General features: G+C 43.3%; 1 protein-coding gene across 5 annotated transcripts in view; it reads right to left on the bottom strand.

The window, feature by feature from the left end:
• Positions 1-26,705, bottom strand: part of CECR2 (CECR2 histone acetyl-lysine reader) — a 189,210-nt gene extending 162,505 nt beyond the window's left edge. For all 5 annotated transcript variants that reach the window (XM_079774003.1, XM_079774006.1, XM_079774005.1 and 2 more), the window contains exon 1: positions 26,270-26,705. In XM_079774003.1, coding sequence (XP_079630129.1) covers positions 26,270-26,395 — 126 coding nt within the window. In that variant the 5' untranslated portion in view covers positions 26,396-26,705. The remainder of the gene's footprint in view (positions 1-26,269) is intronic.
• Positions 26,706-27,797: the final 1,092 nt, after the last annotated feature.

The raw sequence follows: 27,797 nt of genomic DNA, 5'->3' as shown, positions 1-27,797 counted from the left end.
GCGGTTAGGGGTGATCAGGCAAGCAGGCAGGCAGGCAGGTGAGCGGTTAGGAGCCAGTAGTCCTGGATTGCCAGAGGGATCCTGGATTGGAGAGGGTGCAGGCCGGGCTGAGGGGTTCCCCCACCCCCGTGCATGAATTTCGTGCACCCGGCCACTAGCATACTACAAAATTATAAAAGAAAGCATGAGGATAAATCTTTCTGACCTTGTTTTGGCAAAGGATTCTTAGATATGAGACCAAAAGCATGAGCAACAAAAGAAAAAATATAATAGATCCTATGGGAGGAATAGACATAATAGTAGAGAACTTAATACCCTACTATTAGCAATGGATTGTTGAGACAAAAAAATCAAAAGAAAGTGATAAACTTAACCATACTTTAGAACAGCTATTTTCAACCTTTTTCATCTCATGACATACATAAACTAATTACTAAAATTCTATAGCACACACAAAAAAATAACAGTTATTACCTTTTGGCTCCAAAGTGATTTTTAAAAAATCAGGTGCCTATACTTGCACGTAAAGATTTCTGGTACCAAGAATTAACCAATCAGCCCTAGCTGGTTTGGCTCAATGGAGAGAGTGTTGGCCTACAGACCAAAGGGTCCCAGGTTCGATTCTTGTCAAGGTTACACATACTTAGGTTTCAGGTTCCTCCCTGCCTGGGCCCTGGTCAGGGCTCCTGCAGGATGAAACCAGTTGAGGTGTTTCTCTCACATCGATGTTTCTCTCTGTCTTTTCTATCTCTTCCACTCTCCCTAATCAATGGAAAATTATCCTCAGATGAGGATTAACAACAAAAAAAGAACCAACCAGACATACCCTTATTATGCAACAAAACCAATAAAATTCAACTCTATTATATGACCTATATATGTATGGTCCAAAACAGGTCATTCACACCAGACAGCTATGGTTGTGTTGGCTGTTGTCATTTTTTTTTGACAATCCAAGGAAAAAGAGGTCAATGCTCCCCTGACTAGTCAGGTACTGCAAGTTTTAAAAATTCTTGTGGCACACTGGTGTGCCATGGGTTGAAAATTGCTGCTTTATAACAAGCAGAAAGCTATATATACCAAATATCCCATCTAACAGTAGAGGAATACACATTTTTCTCAAGTGCCATAAAACATCTTACAGAGCTATGGTTATTGATAACAATAGTAATAGTAAAATACAAAACAAAAACATTATAGAAATACATAAAATAGGTAAGCGATAATAAATGATACTAAAAATATTAAAAAAGCAAAGATAATGACTCTAAAGAAAAGAAAAAAGAAATTGAAAACATTTGTTCTTCAAAGGATACCATCAAGAAAATGAAAAGGCAACCCATAGAATTGGAAAAAATATTTGCAAATCACTTATCTTATGAGAGACTTATATCTATAATATTTAAAGAATTATTATAATTCAAAGATAAAAAGACATCCCAATTTTAAAGTGGACAAAGGATCTGGATAGTTCTTCAAGAAAGATATACAAATGGCCAGTAAGTAAATGAAAGGATGCTTAACATCATTAGTCATCTGGAAAATGTAAAACAAGATGACACTGAGATACTACTTCACACTATGTAGATGGCTAGACCCAAAGAGTCATTTAAGTGATGTGGAGAAACTAGAGCCCTCATAAAGGAACGGTGGGAACAGAAAATAGTGCAGCCTCTTTGGTAAACAATCAAGTAGTTTTTCCAAATATCAAACATAATTACCATATGACCCAGCAATATCCAACCTGAATATATACCCAAAGAAAATCAAAACATATGGCCACACAAAAACTTGCACACCAATGCTCATAGCAGTATTATTCATAATAGCCAAAGGTGGAAATAATCTAAATGTCCATCAATCTATATATATAAAAGCCCAGTGACCGACGGCGGAACAACCAGAACAACCGGTTGACCAGTCGCTATGACACGCACTGACTGCCAGGGGACAGATGCTCAATGCAAGAGCTGCCCCCTGGTGGTCAGTGTGCTCCAACTGACTGGGATGAGCGGCACTCCTGCAGCAGGCAATCCCCGCAGGTCACACCCCTCATCAGTGCACAAATCTATGCACCAGGCCTCGAGTAGGTAAATAAAATAATATAACCATATAGTGAAATATTATTATCCAGCTATAAAAAGAAATGAAGTACTGATACTTGCAACAACATGGATGAGCCTTGAAAAAATCATGCTAAGTAAAAGCCAGTCACAGAAGACCACATACTGTATGATTCCATTCATTATGAAAACTTAGAAAAGGGGTACCTATAGCTATAGAAAATAGTTTAGTGGTTGCTTACAACTGTGGTAAAGGGGGAGATGGGAGGTAGCAATGACCGCAAAAGGGTGGGGGCTCTTTTTGAGGTAATGAAAATGTTCTCAAATTGGCTGTGGTGATGGTTGCACTAATTTGTGAATACTATACTAAAAAGCACTAAACTATATACTTTAAATGGGTGAATTGTATGGTATATCAATTATACCTCAATAAAGCTATCAAAATCTAACATAAAAAAAACAACCAATAATTACCAGTTGTTAAAATCTACTTCTGCCAGGACCTCACATGCTTTAACTCATTTGAATCTCATCATAACTCTACGGAGTAAGTGACAAACTTGCCAATGAAGAAGCTGCGGTTCAGAGAGGTTAAGTGGCTTGTCCAGACCTACAGCCTGGACTGGAACCACATTTTTCCAATAAACTCTCTTTTTTCCCTTCATTATTTCACCTAATATACTTTTATCTATGTGAGAGAAACATCAATCAGTTGCAGCCCGAATGCACCTCAACCAGGAATCGAACCCACAACCTTTTTGGTGTACATGACGACACTCTAACAAACCAGGGTCACAGGACATTCTTAGTCTAAGATTTTGTCATTCTTTCATTCAATATGTGAATAAAAGTGATTAATACTAGAGCCTGACATTGATGGCCTGCTGTGATGTCCCGCCTACTCTCTCAACCTCATTATTTCCTAGCCTTCCATAAGAAAAGAACACTTTAATCTAGTTAGCTATACTGACATTTAACACAAACCTCCAAGACTGCCTTTTCCAGAAATCATTTCGCATATGATCACTGCCTGCTTCGGAATTTCTACAGCAACTGTATTCTCTACCACTCATCTGGCACATAATGTTGGTTTTACACTATCGTTACTACCAGCTCACCCTTTTAAGAAACAAAAAAATAAAACTAATCCCCAGGGCAGTGGGAATAGCAGCCCTGTCACATACCTCTGCAACATTAATACTACTACTAATAATAAACAAACAGGAAACTGATTGGGATTTGAAGTTTTTCTTTTCTTTTAACTCCATTACTTTAAAGAGTTGCAAATTACAGAAATTCAAGCACAGTTAGTGGTAATGAAGATGGGCTCCTTCACTGAAAATAAAGAAATTCTAGTGTTATGAGGGCACAGGTATTCTCAACATCAAGTAAAACACGTCTCTCCCAATACCCAAATCCTCTGAGGAGGGCTGGGTAGCTGCTTTACACATAAAAAAAAAAAAGGAGGGGAGGAGACAGTGCAGGGAGGCAAACACCAGCGGAACCTCACACATATCCCTCCCCCACCACACACACACACACACACACACACACACACACACACACACACATCAGAGACACAATCCTGCACTTAGGTGAGACAAAAGCCAGTGGGACCCCAAGCGCCTGGGGCCTGCGAGACCAACTCAGTGGGGGATGTGAGCACTGCTCAGAGCAGGATCAATTAAGGCATGAGACTCAAAGCAGATCCACCCTCTGGGCTAAGGAGTCCCCCACCACTAGACTACTACGGCTTTAACCTCTTGGACCTAAATCAGGTTGTGTCCAGAGCCAGAAAGGGACAGTGACTCACATTCACATGCACTAGAGAAGCTCCCAGGAGGCCCAGGATAGACACACCAAGGGAGCAGATTCAACATCAGAGAAAAATCCAGTGAGCCCCACAAATAGCAGACAGAAAGCACCTGTATACCAGCTGGCTTGACGACACTGGGGTTGAACCACACTGGCAGCAAGTCAGAGGGGAGACCCCTCCCAAGAACAGGATATCAACAATCAAGTCCCAATTACAACAGGAGAGCCCAAACAATGCACAAAAGGGGCATTCCTAGAACGCCCAGCTCAGGTGAACAAAGAGACTACAACACTGGATGCCTCACTTTCTACATTAGGCCAACCCACAAAGACACAACAGTTCTAATACATAATATCAAATACAAAGAGACAGCTAAAATGGGGAGACAAAGAAACAACCCCCGAATGAGAGAAAAGAAGAAATTTCTAGAAAAAGAACTAAATGAAATGGAGGCAAGCAACCTATCAGACATAGAGTTCAAAGCAATGGTTATAAAGATGCTTAAAGAATCTTGTGAAAATTACAACAGCATGAAAAGGAAAACAGAGGCCATGAACTACGAAGAAACAGAAATAATGATACATCTGACATCAAGAACACACCTGAAGGTATTAAAGGTAGATTGGTTGAACCAGAGAATTGAATCAGCGACTTGGAAGACAAGGTAGAAATAAATACCCAATTAGAGCAGCAAATAGAAAAAAGAATCAAAAAACAGGAAAATAGTTAAAGGGAGCTCTAGGACATGAAACATAACATCCACATTACAGGAATGCCAGAAGGGGAAGAGGGAGAGCAAGGAACAAAGAACCTTGCTTAAAGAAATAATGATGGAAAATTTCTCCAACCTGGTGAAGGCATATGTCACACAAGTTTAGGAGACACAGAGCGTCCCAATCAACCCAAAGAGATCCATATGTACACATCAAAATTAAAATGGCAAGCATTAAGGACAAAGAATCTTAAAGGCAGAGAGAGCGAGCAAGCGAGAGCGAGAGCAAGCGAGAGAGAGAGAGAATTACCTACAAAGTAGTTCACATTAGAATGCCACCTAACTTCTCAACAGAAACACTTCAGGCCAGAAGGGAGTGGCATGAAGTACTCAAAGTAGTGAAAAGCAAGGGCCTAAATCCAAGACTACTGTATCCAGCAAGGCTATCCTTTAAAATTAAAGAAGAAATAAGAAACTTTCCAGACAAGAAATGGTTAAAGGAATACATCACCACCAAAGCAGCAATGCAAGAAATGTTAAAGGGACTGCTTTAAGAAGAAAAAAAAGGAGAAAGGGTCATAAAGGAAATAAAAATGGCAATAAGTAAATACCTATCAATAATAACCTTAAATGTAAATGGGTTAAATGCTCCAGTCAAAAGACATGGTGACTAAATGGACAAGAAAGCATGACCCCATATAAACGTTGTCTACAAGCCCACCTCAGAACAAAAGACACATACAGACTGAGAGTGAATGAATGGAAAATGTATTTCATGCAAATGGAAAGGGGAAAAAAAGCTGGGTAGCAATACTCACCAGACAAAATAGACTTCAAAACAAAGGCCATAACAAGAGATAAAGAAGGCCAGTTTATAATACTAAAGGGAATGATTAAACAGGAAAATATAACACTTGTGAGAAACATGCTCACCTGTCCAATCTCAAATAATGGATTCGGAAGACATGAAGTACAGTGAAAGCAAAACTTTTAATGGTCGTCTTGCAAGATCGGGTATCTAGTGGGCAGGCACAACAAGGATGGTTACAACAGGAATGTATCCCTAGTATGTGAGTCCTTCCCGGGTTACTCATTGGCTGAGTACTATGGGGTGCACATTCTTCCTAAATGTTGCCTAAGTTTCCATTATTTCCTATTGGGTTATATAAAAAGTGGGCTGTAGGCTTTTTAGTTGTCTCCATCTCCCTTTGTCTCTTTGAGGCGGGAAAGCATTCCTGGGGTATGTGCTTTCTGACATATATAGTCTTTACCACTTCCTCATTTCATTGTGATACATCCTCCCCCTCTTTCTAACATCCTGTTTGCCTGGGGGCTTTCCAGGTACATGAGCTTTGTCAAGTCCGAAGACCACCATGCAGTAATTTTCCATTTCACGTTAAAATGCCTTGCCTTGAACATGGACCACCTCTGGCTTTATTTCTAACACGAGGGGACTTTACACTACACTGACATCATTGGATAGATCTTCCAAACAAAAAATTAACAAGGAAACAGAGGCCTTAAATGACACACTAGATAAGATGGGTCTAACTGATATTTACAGAACATTTCACCCCAAAGCAATAGAAAACACATTCTTCTCAAGTGCACATGGAACATTCTCAAAGATAGATCTCATGTTAGGGCACAAAACAAGTCTATACAAATTCAAAAAAGATTGATAGAATACCAAGTATCTTCCCAGATCACAATCACATGAAGTTAGGAATCAACTACAATAAGGAAACTCAAAAACACTCAAATACATGGAGGCTAAATAGCATGTTATTAAACAATGAATGGGTTACCAATGAGATCAAGCAAGAAGTTAAAAACTTCCTGGAAACAAATGAAAATAAACACACAATCACCCAAAATCTATGGGACATGGTGAAAGCAGTCCTGAGAGGGAAGTTCATAGCACTACAGGCCTACCTTCAAGAAACAAGAAAAAGAAATAATAAACTGTCTAACCCTACAACTAAATGAATTAGAAAGAGAATAGCAAGAAAAGCCCAGAGGTAGTTGAAGGAAGAAAATAATAAAGACCAGAGCAGAAATAAGTGACATAGAGACAAAAAAACAAAACAACAAGAAAAAAAAAATACAACAGTACAAAGAATCAATAAATCCAAGAGCTGGTTCTTTGAAAGATAAACAAGATTGATGATTCCCTAACCAGACTCATCAAGAAACAAAGAGGACCCAAATAAATAAAATCAGAAATGAAAGAGGCAATATAACAACGGACACCCCAGAAATACAATGTATTGTAAGCAAATACTATGAACAACGATATGCCGACTAACTGGACAACCTGGGAGAAACGGACTAAATTCTAGAAACATACAATCTTCCAAAACTGAATCAGGAAGAATCAGAAAACCTGAGGCCAATAACAACTGCTAAAATTGAAGCAGTAATTTAAAAACTTCCAGCAAACCAAGTCCTGGACGGGATGGCTTCAATGGTGAATTTTACCAAACATTCAAAGAACTAACACCTATCCTACTCAAAATATTCCAAAAAATGCAAGAGGAAAGAACACTTCCAAGCTCTTTTTAGAAAGCCAGCATTATCTAATTCCACAACTAAAGACACTAAAAAGAAAGAAAATTACAAGCCAATATCCCTGATGAACACAGATGCTGAAATCCTCTACAAAATATTACCAAATTGCATCCAGCAACATTTTAAAAACATCATACACCATGATAAAGTGGGATTTATTCCGGGGATGCAAGGCTGGTCTAATATTCACAAATCAATAAATGTGATCCATCACATAAACAAACTGAAAGATAGACACTACATGATCATATCAATAGGTGCAGAAAAAGAATTGGACAAAATCCAGCACCTTTTTTTGAATAAAAACTCTCAGTAAAGTGGAAATAGAGGGATCATACCTCAACATAACAAAGGCCATATATGACAAACCTATAGCCAACATAATACTCAATGGGCAAAAACTAAAAGTGTTTCCCTTAAGAACAGGAACAAGGCAAGGGTGTCTACTATCACCACTCTTATTCAACACTGGGGTCCCTCAGCCTGGCCTGTGGGATCGGGCCAAAACCAGCTCTCTGATATCCCCCGAGGGATCCCAGATTACAAGAGGGCACAGGCCAGGCCGAGGGACCCCACCAGTGCACAATCAGGGCTGGGGAGGGATGCAGGTGGTTGCCAGCCAGAGAGGGACCACAGGAGGGTTCCAGGGCATGTCCAGCTCATCTTGCTCAGTCCCGATCAGCCGAACCCCAGCAGCAAGCTCACCTACCGGTCAGAGCGTCTTCCCTCTGGTGGTCAGAGCACATCGAAGCGACTGGTCAACTGGTCGACTGTCTGCCCCCTGGTGGTCAGTGCACACCATAGCGAGCAGTTGAGTAGCTTTAGCATATCATTAGCATATTACACTTTGATTGAACGGCCAACTAGACAGGCGGACACTTAGCATATTAGGCTTTTATTATATAAGGTAGTACTGGAAGTCCTAGCCATAGGAACCAGACAAGAGGAGATAAAAGGTATTCAAATTGGAAAGGAGGAAACAAAACTCTCATTATTCCCTGATGACATGATGTACATAGAAAATCCTAAAGACTCCACCAGGAAGCTATTAGACTTAATAAATGAACTTGGAGAGGTAGCAGGATACAAAATCAACATCCAGAAATCAATGACCATTTTTATAAACCAATTAACTCTCAGAAAGAGAAACCAAAAAAAGAAAAAAAAAATCCCATTTACCACTGCAATAACAAAAAAATAAGATACTGAAGAATAAACTTAACCAACGAGATAAAAGACCTGAACTTGGAAAATTATAGGACATTGAAAAAACAAATAGAGGAAGATACAAACAAATTGAAACATATACCATGTTCATGGATTGGAAGACTTAACATCATTTAAATGTGTATGCTTACCCCAAACAATCTATAGATTCAATGTAATCCCTATTAAAATACCAATGACATACTTCACAGAGTTAGAACCAATACTCCAAAAGTTTATATGGAACCATAAAAGAGTCCAAATAGCTGCAGCAATCTTGAGAAAGAAGAATGAAGTAGGAGGGATCACAACACTGGATATCAAACTATACTACAAAGCCATTATAACTATACCACAAAGCCTGGTACTGGCACAAGAACAGGCATATAGACCAATGGATCAGAACAGAGACCCTAGAAATTCACCCACACCATTACGGTCAATAATTGCACAAAGGAGGCAAGAACATACAATGGAGTAAAGACAGTCTCTTCAACAAATGGTGCTGGGGAAACTAGACAGACACATGCAAAAAAGGATGAAACTAGACTACCAACTTACACCATACACAAGAATAAACTCAAGATAGATAAAAGACTTAAATGTAAGGCATGAACCCATAAAAATCTTAGAGGAAAACATAGGCAGTAAAAATCTCAGCCATCTTACATAGTAATATATTTACGGACACATCTCCTTGGGCAAAGGAAATTAAGGAGAAAATAAACAAATGGGACTATATCAAAATAGTCCTGCACAACAACAACAAAAAATACTATCTTCAAAATGAAAATGTAACCCACGGTGTGGAGAACATATTTGCCAATGATACATCTGAAAAGGGGTTAATATCCAAAATACATAAAGTACTCATACAACTCAATGAAAGGAAGACAAACAATCCAATTGAAAAATGGGCAAAAGACCTGAATAGACCTTTTCCAAAGAGGACATACAAATGGCCAAGAGACATATGAAAAAATGCACAATGTCACTAATCATAAGAGAAATGCAACTTAAATCCACAATGAGATATCACCTTCCACCTGCTAGAATGGCTATCATCAAAAAATCAACAAACACCCAGACAGTGTGGTTCAATGGTTGAGCATCAAACTATGAATCAGGAGGTCACAATTCGATTCCCGGTCAGGGCACATGCACAGGATTGCAGGCTAGATCCCCAGTCCAGGCAGGGGGTGCAGGAGGCAGCCAATCAATGATTCTCTCTCATCATTAATGTTTCTATCTCTCTCTCTGAAATCAAATAAAAATATTTCTAGAAAAGCAACAAACAAGTGCTAGGGAGAATGTGGAGAAAAGGGAACACTAGTTCACTGCTGGTGGGAATGCAGATTGGTGCAGCCACTATGGAAAACAGTATGGACTGCCTCAAAAAATTAAAAATGGACTCAGCAATCCCACTTCTGGGAATATATTATAAAACCCCAAAAACACCAATCAGAAAGAATATATGCCCCCCTATGTTCATAACAGCATTATTTGTACAATAGCTAAGATGTGGAAACAGTCCAAATGCCCATCAGTAGATGAATGCATAAAAAACTGTGGGACATTTACACTATGGCATACTATGCAGCTGTAAAAGAGGGATCTCTTACACTTTGGGGCAGCATGGATGAACTTGGAAAATATTATGCTGAGTGAAATAAGCCAAACTGAGAAAGACAAATATCTCATGATCTCACTTATTTGTGGAATCTAATTAACAAAATGAATTGCCCAACAAAATCAGGTCCAAAGCATGAAGGCATGGAACAGACTGGCATACCTCAATGTGGCGTTGGGGGGAGGAGAAGAGATAAACCGAAGAACTTACATACTTACATGCATAGTCCATGGACATGGGCAAAATGGTAGTGAAGACCTGGGAGGATGGGTAGAGGCTGGAAGGAGGGGGGTAAAAGGAGGGAATGTGGGAGATATCTGTAATAATATTAACAATAAAATCTTTAAAAAGAAAAAATGGGAAAATCCTTTCAGAAACAATGTGGGAGGAGGGGGGGATTAGTAACTTTGTGTAGGATACTAAAGTGTAAGATAGGTGGAAAATCCAAAATTAACCCTTTGCACTCACTTGCTTTTTTCTCGATTCCTTTATTCTACTCGGGATTTAATTTTTTAAATACCCCAGATTTTACAAAGTGCGCAGTAGAATAAAAAACTGGAGTTTCTTTTCATACAAACTTATTTATTTGGATTTTTTTATATTTCAAATTATTGATACATTCCAAGAGTATAAAAAGAGCTGCTACCGATGCTAACCGTGTAGAGTCACACTCAACATCAGAGTGCAAAAGGTTAAATCCCTTAATTATGACAACGGGTGAATTTTTTTCTTTAAATCACCCTTTCCCACCCCACACATCTCACTCACTGGCCTGAACCTCTTTCAGTGCTGTTAAAAGTAGCCGACATTGGCCAGCCCTGAGACTTCCCTAAAATGACCTCTTGCAAGGTGGCCTCCCAGCCTGGCACTAACAACAGCCGACCTCAGCACCTCTCCTTGCAGCATAGTCTCTCCCAGGTGTCTCCTGCCCAGCACAGACAGCTACCAATCACAATCACAGAGCATTTTGTAGCTCCTACCAAGTGGCTGGCTTCAGACTATAGTGAGCACTACCTAACACAGCTCCACAAAGGACATGTCCAAAGGGTAGACCAAGCACGGACCAGAGCTCCAGTGCAGTGAATCTCACTCCATGGGGTTAGCCCCCAACAACAGCTTCTCCTCTGCAGTTGCCATCAGTCCTCCAATCCAATCAGCCTGAGAGTCAATCCCACCCTCAGCAATCAAGACTCAACTCCAACAGGAGGGCACACACAACCTAGGGAGAATTCGCCACATGACATCTACTACATAGGCCACTCTGCCAAGACTGGGAGATATAGATCAACCTAGTACAGAGAACCAAACAAATGCAGCCAAAAGGAGGAGACAAAGAAACGTGTCTGAGATGGAAGAACAGGACAAAACTCCAGAACTAAATAAAATGGAGGCAAGTAATCTAACAGATACTGGATATAAGGAAGCTCAATGATCTCAGTGAGAATTTAACAAAGATATAGGCAACATAAAAATGGAGATAGAGCCCTGGCCAGGTGGCTCAGTTGGCTGGGCATCATTCCATGCACCCAGAGGTTGCTGGCTCAATTGACGGTCAGGGCACATGCCTGGGTTGCAGGTTCCATTACTAGTAGGGGGCTTGCAGGAAGCAGCCAATCGATGTTGTGCTATCACATCAATGTTTCTCTCTTCTCCCTTCCCCTCTCTCTAAAAAAAATTAACTATTCTTTAAGAAAATAAAAATGGAGACAGAAAACATTAAAAAAAAGTCAGAAATAAAGAATACAATAATTGAAATGAAGAAAATATCACAGAGAATCAATAGATTAATTGAAGCAGAGAATGGAATCAATGACTTGGAAGATAAGGTAGTAAAAAGCATCCAATTAGATCAACAAAAAGAACAATTAATTTTTAAAAATTGAGGACCGTTGCCTCTGACCCTGTGGCTCAGTTGGTTGGAGCATCATCCTGTACACCAAAAGGTTGCAAGTTCAATTCCCAGTCAGGACTATTGCTCTGTGATTGTGATTGGTAGCTGTCTGTGCTGGGCAGAAGACACCTGGGTTGTGGGCTTGATGTGTGGTTGGGGAGCATATAGGAGGCAACCGATCGATGTTTTCACTTCAATGTTTCTCTCTCACAACGATTCTCTCTCTCTCTCTCTCTCTCTCTCTCTCTCTCTCTCTCAAAATCAATAAAATCATATTCCCAGTGAGGATTAAAAAAAAAAATGAGGACAGTTTAAGGGACTTCTGAGACAACATCAAGTGTATCAATATTCTCATCACATGTGTACCAGAAGGAGAGAGCAAAGGATTGAAAATCTATTTGGAGAAATAATGGAAAACTTCCCTCACCTGGCAAAGGAAATAGACACACAAGTCCCAGAAGCACAGAGAGTCCTAAACAAGAGGAACCCAAAGAGTCCCACATCATAATTAAAATGCCAGACGTTACAAGAATCTTAAAAGCAGTCAAGAGAAAGGCAGTTAGTTACCTACAAGGATGCTCCCATAAGACTGTCAGCTGATCTATCAACAGAAACTTTACAGGCCAGAAATAATTGACATGAAATACACAATGATGAAAAGCAAGGCCCTACAACCAAGATTACTCTACCCAGCAAGGCTATCACTTACCATCAAAAGAGAGATAATGAGCTTCCCAGACAAAAAAAAAAAGTTAAAGAGTTCACCACCACCAAACCAATATTTTAACCTTTTGCACTCGGATGTCGAGTGTGACTCAACACGGTTAGCATTGGTAGCAGCTCTTTTTATACTCTTTGAATGTATCAATAATTTGAAATATAAAAAAATCCAAATAAATAAGTTTGTATGAAAAGAAACTCCAGTTTTTCATTCTACTGCCGTGCTTTGTAAAATCTGGGGTATTTAAAAAATTAAATCCCGAGTAGAATAAAGGAATCGAGAATAAAAGCAAGTGAGTGCAAAAGGTTAAGAAATGTAAAAGGGACTTTTAAGAAGAAAACAAGGAATAACATGGTAGTAACTATATACCTATAATTCCTTTAAATGTAAATGGATTAAATGCTTCAGTCAAAAGACATAGGGTGGCTAAATGGCTAAGAAAATAAGACCCATATATATGCTGCCTACATGAGACTCCAGATCAAAATACACACACGGACTGAAAGTACAAGGATGGAAAAATACATTTCATGTAAATGGAAATGAAAAGAAACAAAGCAGGGGTAGCAATATTTATATCAGACAAATTAGACTTTAAAATAGAGAGTATAACAAGAGACAAAGAAGGATATTTCATATACAATAGCCAAGATAAAGAAGCAACTTAAGTGTCCATTGACATACAATGTGATAAAGATGTGGCACATATATACAAAGGAATATTACTTGGCCATAAAAAAGGACATATCACCACTTGCAATAACATGGATGGACCTACAGGGTATTAAAAGTAAACTAAGTCAGACAGAGAGACATAAGCCATATGATTTCACTCATAAGAGGAATCTAAAGAACGCAATAAACAAAACAGAAACTCATATATACAGGGAAGGAACTGGTGGTTGCCAGATGGGAAGGGGATTGAAGGATGAATGAAAATGGTGAAGAGATTAAGAAGTGCAGATGGGCAGTTACAAAACAGTCACAGAGATATAAAGTACATCATAGGGGATACGGTCAATAATATTGTGGTAACTACGTATGGTATCAGATGGGTACTTAGCCCTTATAACTTCCTAAGTAATAAATGTCTAACCACTAGGTTGTACACCTAAAACTAATATAATATTGAATGTCAACTGTGATTAAAATTTTTTAATGTTTAAATAAATGAATCTATCAAGTTTTACTAAATAAATCACCCTCCCCCTGACTTCCCATATACCAGTGTCCCCCAAACAAAGAACTCCAGGACACAGATTATAAAAATTGTCACCCACACCTAAAAAAAATCTGCAAACACAACCTTTCAAGGAGAAATAAGAGACACATGGAAATGGGGGAAAGAAAAGATTTGCCAAAGAAGTAGACCTATTAATTTAACGCATTTTCTGTCAAACAAATCAAATGTCTTTAGTGCCATTGTTTCTAAAACAATGAACAGAGTACTCTCTCTCAGGGAAAGGGTGTTTATTAAACGGAACTGGTCAGGAGAAAAAAACACTCTTGCAGTCAATCAGACTGCTTAACAATATTTTCAATTTTGTACCCGTTAATGTGGATTTTTTTTTCAATAGATGGAGTAACACATATGTTGATATATATGCAATTTGATATGTATGCTATTTTGTTGTATCGATAGCAAGCTTCAAAACTTCATATGTCAAATTTTCTGAAGGTGTTATCATAGATATTTTTACGCTTAAAAATGTCTAATTTCATGCCCAAAAAAGAGCATTTATGGGAAATTTTAATTCATTACTTTATTTTGAAGAAAGGTGCTGCTGAAAGTTATCGTATAGTTCAGGAAGTTTATGGTGAACATGCTCCATCTCAAGATACTTGTGAATGCTGGTTTAAACGCTTTAAAAGTGATGATTTTGATGTGAAAGACAAAGAACGTCCAGGTCAACCGAAAAAGTTTGAAGACCAACGATTACAAGCATTATTGGATGAAGATGTGTGTCAAACTCAAAAACAACTTGCAGAAAGATTAAACGTTGCTCAGCAAACAATTTCCGATCATTTACAAGCAATGGGAAAGATTTTAAAGGAAGGAAAATGGGTGCCACATCAACTGAACCAAAGACAAATGGAAAACGAAGTCATCAGTAAAATGTTACTTCAACAGGACAAGTCTTTTTTGCATCGAACTGTGACTGGTGATGAAAAGTGGATTTATTTAGAGAATCCCAAATGCACAAAATCATGGGTTGATCCAGTTCAACCATCAACATCAACTGCAAGGCCAAATTGCTTTAGAAAGAAGACAATGCTCTGCATTTGGTGGGATCAGGAAGGTGTGGTGTGTTATGAGCTTCTAAAACCAGGTGAAACCGTTAATACTGATCGCTACAGACAACAAATAATCAATATGAACCACGTTTTGATTGTGAAACATCCAGAATGTACCAGAAGACACGGCAAAGTAATTTTGCTTCATGATGACGCACCATCACACACTTCAAAATCAATTAAAGACATGTTAAGAGAGCTTGCCTGTGAAGTATTAACCCACCCGCCGTATCACCAGACCTTGCTCCTTCAGATTACTTCTTGTTCTGATCGATGGCACACGCACTTTCTGAGCAGCACTTCAAAACATATGAAGAAATGGAAAATTGGGTCTCTGAATGGTGTGCCTCAAAACAAGAAAAATTCTATTGGGACGGTATCCACAAATTACCTGAAAGATGGGGGAAATGTGTAGCTGGTGATGGACATTATTTTGAATAAAGCACTTTCGATGTTTCTCTTGAAATTATCCTGTTTTCTTTGATTACAAAATCCGTATTATTAACCAGTACACCTGGTACTTTATTCTCAGGAATTACTAATTGGAGATGATTTAAAAGTTCAACGTTAAAAACATGAAGTGGTTTGTGTAATCGTGACCCTATTACTTCCTCTATTTTTACTTATTTTTTTTTGTTTGGGGGGGAAGGGGCACAGAAAGATGCACACACAGTCTGCTGTGACAACCACTCACACACATTTAATTCAGGTGGCCACATGCCTCAGTGACATATTGCCAAGTCAGGCAATTACTCTAGCAAACCCATCCTAGGGAAAAAATAGGTCCAACAAAGCTCCTAACGAGGCTGGGCAGTATCCATCCATCCATCCATCCATCCATCCATCCATCCATCCCATCTAATAAAAGAGTAATATGCAAATTGACCATACCTCCGCTATACCCACAAGCCACGCCCACCAGCCAATCAGGAGTATGCAAATTAACCCAACCAAGATGGCTGCTGCCACGGAGAGAGCAGGAGGCTTGGGTTGCCTCCGGCAATGGAGGAAGCCAAGCTTTCCACCTGCCCTGGCAGACCCAGGCCTCCACTCAAGGCTACAAAGTTTCAATTATAGAAGATAAATAAATCCCAGGTACCAGTGCCTCCACTTGAGTTGCGGGGGAGGGGGGGTGGAGGGAGGGGGTCGTGGCCAGCCTGCAAACCACCACAGGCCCCTCGCCCAGGCCGCCCCATGCCCCAAGGGAACCCCCACCCTGATCTGGGACACCCTTCAGGGCAAACCAGCTGGCCCCCACCCGTGCACCAGGCCTCTATCCTATCTAATAAAAGAGTAATATGCAATTTGACCGTCACTCCAACACACAAGATGGCTGCCCCCATGTGCTCAAAGATGACTGCCCCCATGTGGACACAAAATGGCTGCCACAAGATGGCCAGCAGGGGAGGGCAGTTGGGAGGGACCAGATCTGCAAGGGAGGGCAGTTGCGGGCGATCAGGCCAGCAGGGGAGGGCAGTTAGAGGTGACCAGGCCGGCAGAGGAGGGAAGTTGGGGGCGACCGGGCCTGCAGGGAAGGGCAGTTGGGGGGGACCAGGTCTGCAGGGAGGGCAGTTAGGGGTGACTAGGCCTGCAGGGGAGGGCATTTAGGGGTGACCAGGCCTACAGGGGAGGGCAGTTAGGGGCAAAGAGGCTGGCAGGGGAATGGTTAGGGGGTGATCAGGCTGGCAGGCAGAAGCGGTTAGGGGCAATCAGGAAGGCAGGCAGGCGAGCAGTTGGGAGCCAGCAGCGATTCTACCTGGATCGGGCCTAAACGGGCATTCGGACATCCCTTGAAGGGTCCCAGATTGGAGAGGGTGCAGGCTGGGCTGAGAGACACACACAAAGACACACACACCCCGTGCACGAATTTCGTGCAGCGGGCCTCTAGTATATATATAAAAAGCCAGTGACTGAAATGCCATTAACAACTGGTCGCTATGACACACACTGAGGCCAGAGAACCAGTCCGATGGGGGATTGTGTTGGCCTGCCAACCCCCTGAGGCCCTCCCCCACAGTCGGCCCCATCCTTGATCCCCCCAATCATGGGCGTGGCCAGTCGTCCAACTGCTTGCAGACCCTCCCCCTGGCCAGCCCCACCCCTGTGGGGCCCCACTACCCTGATTGGCCTGTGGCCCCTCCCCCTAGCCAGCTCCGCCCCTGATCTGCCCTCCCCCATACCAATTGAGGGTGGAGCTGGACGGCCAACCTTCCCTTCCGTGGCCCCTCCCCCAGCCACTGACCCCCAATCAGCCCCTCCCCACAGCTGGCCCCACCCTCAATCGGCCACCCACCCCAACTGGGGGAGGGGCCTGCCGGCCAATCGCCCTCGGCCCCTCCCCCAGCCAGCCCGGCCCTGATGCAACATCCCTCCAGCCATCTACTTCTCCTGACAGGCCTGGCCCCAATCCGCCCGGATTGGGGCTGGGCCGCCCCCCCTCCCCCCCCAAAGCTAAGAGCTGACCATTACAGTGAGAAACTTAAAAAAACATGACATCACTTAAACGAGCCAAATATCTATCACAAAGATCACCTAAGGTCAGGGACTTTAAACAGGAAAATGAAAAACTGTCTTCCATGTATTTTTACATAAACATTTTAAATGGGTGTGGGGACCATTAAGTACAAAACAGAGCATATAAGAGAATTACTTTGAAGGATCAATCACTCTCCAAAAGAAAACTTCTTTTGGCTGCAAAAGTGACCAACCTCACACTATTTATACAAATTCTGGGATTTATTCCCTGATGCAGGCCAGAAATTTAACCGCTCCTCCGCCATAGCCCAAACAAACCCTAGGACAGTGATGGCGAACCTATGACACACGTGTCAGCACTGACACACGTGTCAGCACTGACACACGTAGCCATTTCTGATGACACGCGGCTGCTGAGGCGGCCGCATGCCGAGGATGAAACATTTGCTGCTCCTGAGGATGAAACATTTGCGAAATAATGTTTTTTCCTCAAAGTGACACACTACCCGAGTTATGCTCAATTTTTTGACGAAGTTTGACACACCAAGCTCAAAAGGTTGCCCATCACTGCCCTAGGACATCGATAGAGTAGCACAACAATGGAGCAAGAGAGAAAAAAAGTGTATCCAGGTCTTACTTCCCAGCCAAAAAGATAAAGAACGAAAAATAAGGCACTGGGATTAGATACCCCAAGGTGGCAAAGATGGATACTCTTCTGTAAAAACACACCTTCAGAAGCCACAGGTAAATGATAACATCCCATTGAAGTTCTACAGTTATTCTTCTAAGACTCAAAGCCCTTCAGAGTATACTATGTATAACTGCTTAAGCCATCATCACAATACAATTTTTTCTCCAAACCCAAACGAAAATTTTTTTAAATCCATAAATATTTTGCCATACTAAGAGGAAAATCCAATGGAAGAAACCATAAAAATATTTAGAGCAACATCAAGAAAGATTCTGTGGTTGGTATGTTCTAAATTGAAAAGTCTTTGGAAAAATAAATTTTATATAGCTTGGTATCTGCATATGTCCCAAATGTGCATGCCAGGACTGGGACACACACACACACACAGAGCTTAGGCGTCATTGAGCTTTTGACCTGGTTATGACTAACCCTCGCCCTCATCCACCCCAACAGTCCACCACTACACAATGTTCAAGAGGTTTGTCAAGGAGAGCCTGAGCCCTGACAGGCAATGGCAGAGGGCAAGCCAGCCTGAGGCTGCATCACAACACACCTTCTTTCACAAGAGCATCAACAACTAGCCCGGCCTGAGGGAGGGCTTTCTTTACAGGACCCAGTCAGCTTCACACCCTCTTCTCCACCACCCCAAACCACTCTCCTTAAATGACTACACAAGAAAGGAAAAAACTACATATGTTTCCCAGCATGTGCAACTGCTAATGACATGCACATCTGGAAGCAACTCTGATTTCTTTCTATTTCTATTAACAAAAATATTAAACATTTGCATTTAGGAAAAAGAATCACTATCAGAAGGAAAAACTCATCTACTTCATATATGTAGTGTACCTTCTATACAATGACAAACACTTAAGTCTTCCCTACTTATACTCGAGTGATTGTTTGTGTGTGTGTGTGTGTTTAATGTTTTGATTTCAGAAAGAGGAAGGGAGAAAGAGAGGGAGAGATAAAAACATCCATCAGCTGTCTCCTGCTACTGGGGTTCGAGCGCGCAAGAGCAACATGGGCATGTGCCCTGAACCGTAATCGAACCTGTGACCTCCTGTTGCATGGGATGAGACTCAACCAACTGAGCCACACTGGCTGGGCTAAAGAAATGATTCTTAAGCAGGATAATCTTGGTCCCCCCAAGAAAGATTTGGCAATGTCTAGAGACATTCTTATTTGTCATAACTGGGGTTGCTAGTGGCACCTAGAGGTCAGGGATGCTGCTAAATATCTTAAAATACATATGACAGCTTCCCACAGCAAAGAGTTATCTGGTTCAAAAATATCAATAGTGCTGAGGCTTAGAAACCCTTAGCACTAAAGAAACCCACAGAATCCTGAGCTCAAACATCCAGCAATTCCTTTCTCAATCATAAGAACTACTGAAAAAAGACTTTCCCAAGTTTTCCAGTATAAACTGATTAGTGTTAGAGACTAATGTAAAGAAGATATAAGCATTCAAGGAACAGCATCCAATGAACTATGAAAATTCAGGGGAAGGGTAAAACAGATCCCTGAAGAGGGTGCAGTATCAAATTAAAGACAAACCACAAGCTAGAAGCTATACTGGATTTCATTCCAAGTTCTAAGTATAAAACCATGCTCAATATAAGAAACAAAAGTGAAGGGAACATTAACATAATTCAAGACTTTCATCCTCCAAAATTCTGCATAACCTCAAAATATTAGCTCAGATTGAAGACCTTGGAAAGAGTGAGAATGTCAATCTTCAAGCCTTGAAAGCGCCTTTCAAAGCATATCATATATATATATATATATATATATATATATATATATATATATATATGCCTAATATGCAAAGTGTCCCCTCAGGAGTTTGACTGGGAGTTCGATCGCTCACTAGGATGTGGGCTAACCACCAGGAGGCAGTGTGGAAGGGAGGCCCTAGCCAGCAGCTGGCAGGCCCCGATCGGCCCTGATCGCCACCCAGGCCTAGGGACCCTACCCATGTACGAGTTTTGTGTACCGGGCCTCTAGTTTGCAGATAAGATTTCCAGAGAAAGACAAATTCATATAAACCACAAACACACAAGTATGGTTATGCAGTTCTCATTTGGTATAAATTTAATTTGTAAAACACAGATTCTCACATAGCTCATAACCAGTGAGAAACATTCCTAAAATCATAGACATTTAGTTCTAGGAAAAATGTAGAAATCACCTAGTTTAAAATTCCCATTTTAAAAATGGGGCATTTGAAATCAAAAGTGATCTAAGATCACAATTCAATGACAAACTCCCTTTGGTCCCTCTGAAAATATATTCTTATTCCTCCTCCCCCTCCCCCTCCTCCTCTTTTTCTTCATCTTCTTTTTTTTTTTTTTCTTTTTTATTAATCCTCACCCAAGGTTATTTTTTCCATTGATTTTTTTAGAGAGTGGAAGGGGAGGAGGCAGGGAGAGAGAGAGAAAAAAAAAAATCAATGTGAGAGTAACCCACCGATTGGTAGCCTCCTGCATGCTCCCCAACCAGGATAGGAGCAAACCTGCAACCCAGGTATGTTCCCTTGACTAGGAATGGAACCCGGGACCCTTCAGGGCCGATATACTTAACCACTGAGCAACACTGGCCAGGTCTGAAAATCCATCAACTAGATCAGTGATGGCAAACCTATGACACGTGTGTCAGCACTGACACGCGTAGCCATTTCTGATGACACGCGGCCACTGAGGCGGCCGCATGCCGAGGATGAAACATTTGCTGCTCCTGAGGATGAAACATTTGCGAAATAATGTTTTTTCCTCAAAGTGACACACTACCCGAGTTATGCTCAGTTTTTTGGCGAAGTCTGACACACCAAGCTCAAAAGGTTGCCCATCACTGAACTAGATCTAAGACCATATAGTTAGAAGCCAGGCGGTTCTGTTCATCTTGGCTCTGTTCACCCTGAATTTTCACATAAACCAGTTTTTGCACTGGAATTTCCAGCATTCTGGTAGTGCTTCTCATTCTTACCTCTAACAAATTGCAAGAATCCAGCACTCTCCTGATCAAAGGGCAGACGGTTGGTTGTACCGAATGCAGCCAAGTTTTATTTTAGGCTATCCTAACTGTGTTCCAGAAAATTAAGTAAGACCCAACTGAACTTCTGTCATAAAGCAAGTCAGATGCCAATATAGACTGTCCTTCCGAGAGATGAGAGGGTACTGCCCTTTCTACAACTGTAGAAGCTCCCAACTACCTCTTTGAAGCTTCATATAGCAGGCAAAAACTGAAAAACAAAGAAACAATGAAAGACTGCCCTTTCAGGGTGTTGGTATAAACGGAAAAGGATCTAGTATTCACTTTTAGAGAGATACACTCTGACAGAACCTTCTCTCTCCCCTTTCAGGATTTCAAACGGCACATGCATTTGCCCCTCTATAATTCACATCCTGTTCTTGGGCTTTCCTTGTCAGAGAAGGAGCAGATCCTGAACCTTTAGAAGACATTTATCATGTATTATCTTTCATTAAATAGATACGTGTGACAAACCACTTATTTTTAAATCACTTTAGATAAATTATCTCCAGGCATGTTCAAATACCATCTTCTCACATTGAGGCAATACCTAATCACCCTATTTTAAATTGCAACAATCCACCCCATCAACTTGGCTAGCCTCTACCCTACTTGATTTCCTGTCATCCTCTGAGACAGTTTAATGTCTGTCTCCTTCTGCTAAAAAGAGGGCAGGTATTTCTGTGTTATGTTCACATCTGTACTTCCAGCACCTAGTACACACTGCTCCTAGCACACATAGTAGATGCTCAAAAAATATTTACAGAAGCCAACAAATTAAATTATGAACTTGTTCTTCTGTACTAAATTAAGCATAAGTTTTAAAACAATCTTCGGCATTCCACATTATTAAAAACCAAAGAACTCTAGATTTGCATTGTGGAATCTTGGTCATTACTTAGGTCTAGCCCTTCATTTTATAGATAATGAAAACTGATGCAGAAACAGGGTGAGGTAGTAGCAACAGCATAAAATTTGGTATCCAAGAACCTGAAGTCCAAATGAAAGCCTGTGTGCAAGCAACTTAGCCTCTCTTGACTTTCAATCTCCTCATCTGTGAAATGAGGATGCCTCTGCCTCACGGTGATGGTTACGGATGACTAAGGATAAAACAAAATAACATTTGGAAAATGTATGAAGTGCTACTATACAAGTGGCATTTATCACTAGGTTTTATTTTAACCTGCCCCAAGTCACAAGAGCTAGTTAATGGCACAAGTAGAATAAGAGTTCAAGTTTCCTAACCCCTAGTCCAATGCATCTTGTGTCATGAAACTAGGCTTCCGATTCCCCTATTCAGGGCCAACTTATTCTTCCATCTAGTTCAAGGCCTCTTACTTAACATATAGTTGGGAATCACTTCTAGAATTTGATGAGAGCGATAGCCCCTCTCCTCCAGCCAAGTGCATATATATACACCAACATTAAACTCCTACAGCCCATCCACAGGCCCGGGGTTAGGAACCACTGATATACTGATGTACCCTCAGCAATTTTTATTTCTTATTTTCCTGAATAATTCATGCCTTGGTGATCTTAACTAAGAGGCTGGATCCAAGGAAACAGCAAGAGTAGAATTCAGGAATCTGAATTAAAGGTACTGCCCCCAGATCATCATGCTGATTAGGTGAGGACTTTAATTAACCACATACAATCACAACCAGAAAGGAGCTACAAAGAAGGCAATGGTTTCAGTACTCAAAAGCAGGAAGCTCAGGGAAAAAAGCAGTAGACAAGACTAATAGATTCTTTTTATCATGCTGCTATACTCTATAGAAACCACTCAGATAATTTTACATGACCATTTTCAAATAGTCACCTAAAGACATCAAGGTCTCAAATTCTTTAGAGAAAACATACAGAAATGTTTTTAATGAAATTTCTGTTCTCAACCCCACACCCATCATGACTAACTCCAGACCAGATTATCTAAAATGATTCTATCTTCCTCTACTTTACCTTGGTCAAGTAACGTACTATATTCACTGTAAAAATAATTTGGCTAGGAAAAAGAACAATCAGTATGAAATCTTTGGGCAGATCAATCAATACCAACTACTGAATGCAGTGTCATTAATCCACTGTTGTCCAGCTATACCTCAACAGCCTCATCTGAAAAATAAAAAGAACACCCAATCTATGGTGCAAATACATTGTGAGAATATTTGGTAATCTCTTAATTTGTTAACAATTAATAGTTGTTATCCTTGAGTGGTGGGACCCAATGCTAACAGTTAACAGCTTTTATCGTTGAGTGGTGGCATTATGGTGACTTTAATTCTCTTACCTATACTTTGCTTTAATTTTTAAGTGTTATGTAATGTTTATTATTTTTAAAACCAGAAATTATGAACAACTTACAGCACTACCTAACTAGGGTAAGGAATGTCCAGCCCATGGGCCATATGAGGCCTGAGAACTCATTTGGTCTGGCCCTGCCAAGGCATTAGGGGTGAGTTAATTCAATGTTTGACCAAATAGAGGAGGCTAATTTTTAAGTTGATAGTTTTGTATGGCCTGCAAGTGATGTTATAAATATGGCCCTTGGGAGAGAAAAGGTTCCCACTCCTGACCTATACATTCAGATTTTTTATCTGATGTTTAGAGAACACCAATTTGGGGGGTGGGCTACAACATATAAGGCCTTAAACATATCCCCAAAGTAAGAATCAAGTATATTGACTCTTCTGAAGAAATCCTGTACATTCAAGGTGAAGAGAGAACAAAGGTGTGTTTTCTTACATGCAAAAATAATATCTGTGCTTTGGGACCAGTTCTATAAGTAGGAGGTCTCGACCTCTGGCAGAATTGCATCATGAATCTTTACAACCCTTCACTCTCTAAAAGATTGCTTCACTTTAAATAGAAGCCAAGTCCTTGAGGATTCTGCTTCCTAAATTTTTTTAAATCCATGGATTCAGCTTGGTGGTCCAGGGTAAAAATGAGATTTTTCCCACAGGTGAAAACTGGCTACCTAAAATCTGATATCCAACTTCTACCACTTGGTATTATTCATCAATTTTATCTTTTAAGATTGCCATAAATTAAGATTGTAGGGACTTTTTAGCTGGCCTAACAAGGTACAGCTCAGCACTAGAACTGTTTCGGGATTTTTTAAAGGGTCTTGCACTGCATCATAAACTCTAAACAAGGAAATTGTTTCTCCAACTGTCAGGACAATAAACTATTCGATTAAAACATCACCTAAGCAACATAAAAATAAATTTACTTATACTTACAGAATAAAACTGATATTGTTTCTGATGAGCTCTGCACTGTCACTGAGTTGAATTTATTAGAAGACTAAAATAAATTTAAAATGTTTAATTTCTGATAACTACTGAAAATTTTAAGTTAAATTTCACATTAAGCATTTCAAAACACACTTTACATGAGAAATGAGAAAAATTATACAAGAACTGCAAAGTAAAAATATCACTATCACTTGTTATCCATCTACTGAACATCTCCAAATAAAAACAGGTATGAGCAGTGACCAAAATGGAGTCCAAATATTCATCCCTGTGACCTGTATTTCAAATAGCATACACTTCACCAACAAAAAGTGTCACTGCCCAGAAACAGACATCTCGCATAGCCCATTACTCAGCTGTAACTGATTTTTTCATTTGTCATACACACAAATTTGATCTCTTTGATCAGCTTACATTTCCTTTAGGAATTAAACTAGCTAATACTTAGAAACCACAAGTTTATTTCTTAGAACATAATACAATTTATAGAATACTCTAGATATCTGAAACAACTCAAGGCAAAATCAGTTACCTCTGTTTTTCCACCAACAAACTGGGAATGCAGACCCTGAGAGGAGGGTTCGCGGGCCTTCCCGGAGGGCCTGGGCCGCCTCCGCGCAGGGCCCGGGCGGGGGCCAGGGCACCAGCACCAAGATGGCATCGTGGCAGCAACACCTCCCACAGCAGCCACCATTTTGAGGACCAGGATACAAGCCCTCACTACTTTATGCCACAGGATTACCACGATAACTGTTAAATCTCTTGGCTTTTAGCACTCCCCAACCTTTCATCTCTGTGGCCCCGTTTCTCCTCTTCAGTCACTAGAAACAGTTGTGCCGCGACATGCTTCAGGAAAAAGCATGCTTTCCACAGGTACCTTCAAACTCTGAAAATGAACACTACGGCGCTACCTGAAATACCCGAGTTATTACACCTTCCTAACACTTTAGTCACATTGCTTTCACCAGTTTAAGGAACTGAGACTCGCCGAGAGCCAGTGAACGGTCCAGGTTCACGAGCCCCCGTTCCCCTTCACCTTTCCGGGCGTTGTACTTGCCGATCCCAGGGACTCTGCCACGGAGCACGCCCCACACTTCACTCCGGGGGGCAAGTGGTACCTGCACAGAGCCTCAAACTGAGGACGCGACCGAAACCCGAGGAGGAGACGACTTAAAACCACCCCGACACGGCGGAGGGTAAGCCGGGGGCGGGGGGCACCACGGTCTCCTCCTCCCGCGGCGGGGCTGGGGGAGCACTGACCAAGCTTCCCCTCCCTGCTCCGCGGGCAGAAGCCGCTCCCGGCGAGCAGGCAGTGCCCTCCGCCTACCCGCCACGGACCCCACAGCCCTCCGAAAATCACCCGAAAACGGAGAGGAGGGCGCCTGCCCCGGCCCTCCACGCCCGCCGCCCGCCCCGCGCCCGGAGCCGGCCCCGCGCGGCCCCACAAAGCCCGGCGCGGGCCCTCCGGCCGGGACCGAGCCGTCCTCGCCGCCACCGCCACCGCCCGCGGGGACAATGGCGCTCTCGAGGTCCGGCATAAAGAGGGCCGCCCGCTCCGCGGGGAAGGGCACCAGCGAATAATGGCCGAGTCCCAACTTTCCCTCCGCAGCGCGCCGCCCGGCGCCCCTCCCGCCACCGCCGCGGGCGCGCCGCTCCCGCCGCCCCGGAGGAGCGCCCGAAGCCCCGGAGAGCGGCGGCCCCGCTCCCACAAAAGCCGGCCCCCGCCCCTCCGCCGGCCCGAGCAGGCGCGGCGCGCGGAGGCCGCCGGCAACGTCCGGGCCCGGACCCCCGCCCGCCGGCCGGTCCGCGCCGCACGCCCCGCCGGCCCTCCGCCCGGCCGCGACCCCGCCGCTCCCGCCGCGCGGGGCTCCGGACGGCCCGGCAGGGCCAGGGGCGCCGCGCGCGGCCACTCACCTCGATCTCGAAGTCGGGAAGGCGGAACGCCGTGCGAAAGAGCGAGCAGAAGTGCGCTATGGCCGGGACTTCCCACCAGGAGCGGAGCTCGCCCAGCCCGGCCGCACCGCCCTCCTCGGGGCACATCTCCCGGCGGCGGCGGCGGGAGCGCCGGCCCCGTGCTCGACGCGCTCTCGGCGGCCCCACGCTGCCCGCCCGCCCGCCCGGACTCCCGCCTCAGCTCCTCGGGCGGGGGCGGGGGCGGGGGCGGCTGCTCCTCCCGCGGCGGCCGCCGCTCGGCGGGTGCATGAGCTGGGGGCGGACGAGCGCGGGGCGGCGGCTCGGACTCAGTCACTGAGTCCCCATCCCGCGCCTGCGGCTGTGGCGGCGGCCGCCCGCGCCCCGCACAATGTACTCCGCTCTCCGCCGGCCACACAGATGGGCCGGGCGGGGCGGGGCGAGGTCGGTGCGGGCCGGGGAGGGGCCGCCACGAGGAGGGGGCGGGGCCGCCGCCACCACAACAACCCGCCCCCACCGCGGCCGAACAGCTGCGCGGGAGGGAGGGGGAGGGGGGGGAGCGGGGCCTGAGCGCCCCAGGGAGCGGCGGGGGGAGACGGGAGCGGGGTGCGCCCAGGACCTGCTCGGGGCGCACCCCGCCGGCCGGGCGGAGGAGTTGAGTGCCTGAGGAACGAGGACAATAAGGGTCTCCCCACCCCCAACTCGCCCTCCGGTTCCATCCCTTTAAAGGGCCCGCGGGGTGGTGCCTCCGGAGGCTCCATCCGGAGAGGCGCACGTGGAGGTCAGCTGGTGTTTGTGCTGACGGTGGCAGGAGCGGTGGGCTGTGCTCGGCGGAGAGTAAGGCCTGGAGGAATTAAGTGGGTTCCACGTGTTACTAACACTTTTCTTCCGGACAGGAAACTCTGAGGAGCTGGCTTTCTCCGAGGGAAGAAGGTAGAGGGGCTGATGAAGGTGGGACTCAGGAGGATGGAGGCAGCGGGCAGGGCTGGGCAGGGGAGGCACCAATCGGAGGTGTGCAAAGAGCGACCCCCGCCCTTCATCCCGGAAACGGACGCGAATGACCGCCCCAAAGAAGACAAGCTCTTAAAAAAGACGCTCGGAGTCCTGACCGCTCTGGCGGCTGCCGCCTCAGTGTACTGAGGAAGGTGGAGGGTGGGAAAAGGGAGCCGGTCTGCGGAGTGTGTTGTGTTGGGGGTGGAGACCTGCACGCCTTCCAGGGGTCGGCAAACTCATTAGTCAAAGAGCCAAATATCAACAGGACAACGATTGAAATTTCTTTTGAGAGCCAAATTTTTTAAACTTAAACTTCTTCTAACGCCACTTCTTCAACATAGACTCGCCCAGGCCGTGGTATTTTGTGCAAGAGCCACACTCAAGGGGCCAAAGAGCCGCATGTGGCTCGTGAGCCGCAGTTTGCCGACCTCGGCCTTAGGCTGAGAGAAGACTAGGAGAAGGAAGTTGAGGCCTCCACTTCAGAAATGTTATATTCTACAGTATGTTAGAATTCTAAGCTTGGTGAGGAGGGGAGGGA

This window comes from Cnephaeus nilssonii (assembly GCF_951640355.1).
Source record: "Cnephaeus nilssonii genome assembly, chromosome: 6".
Classification (NCBI taxonomy): Eukaryota; Metazoa; Chordata; class Mammalia; order Chiroptera; family Vespertilionidae; genus Cnephaeus; species Cnephaeus nilssonii.
The sequence above is the reverse complement of the archived record's forward strand: the minus strand, read 5'-3'. Positions and strand labels throughout refer to the sequence as shown.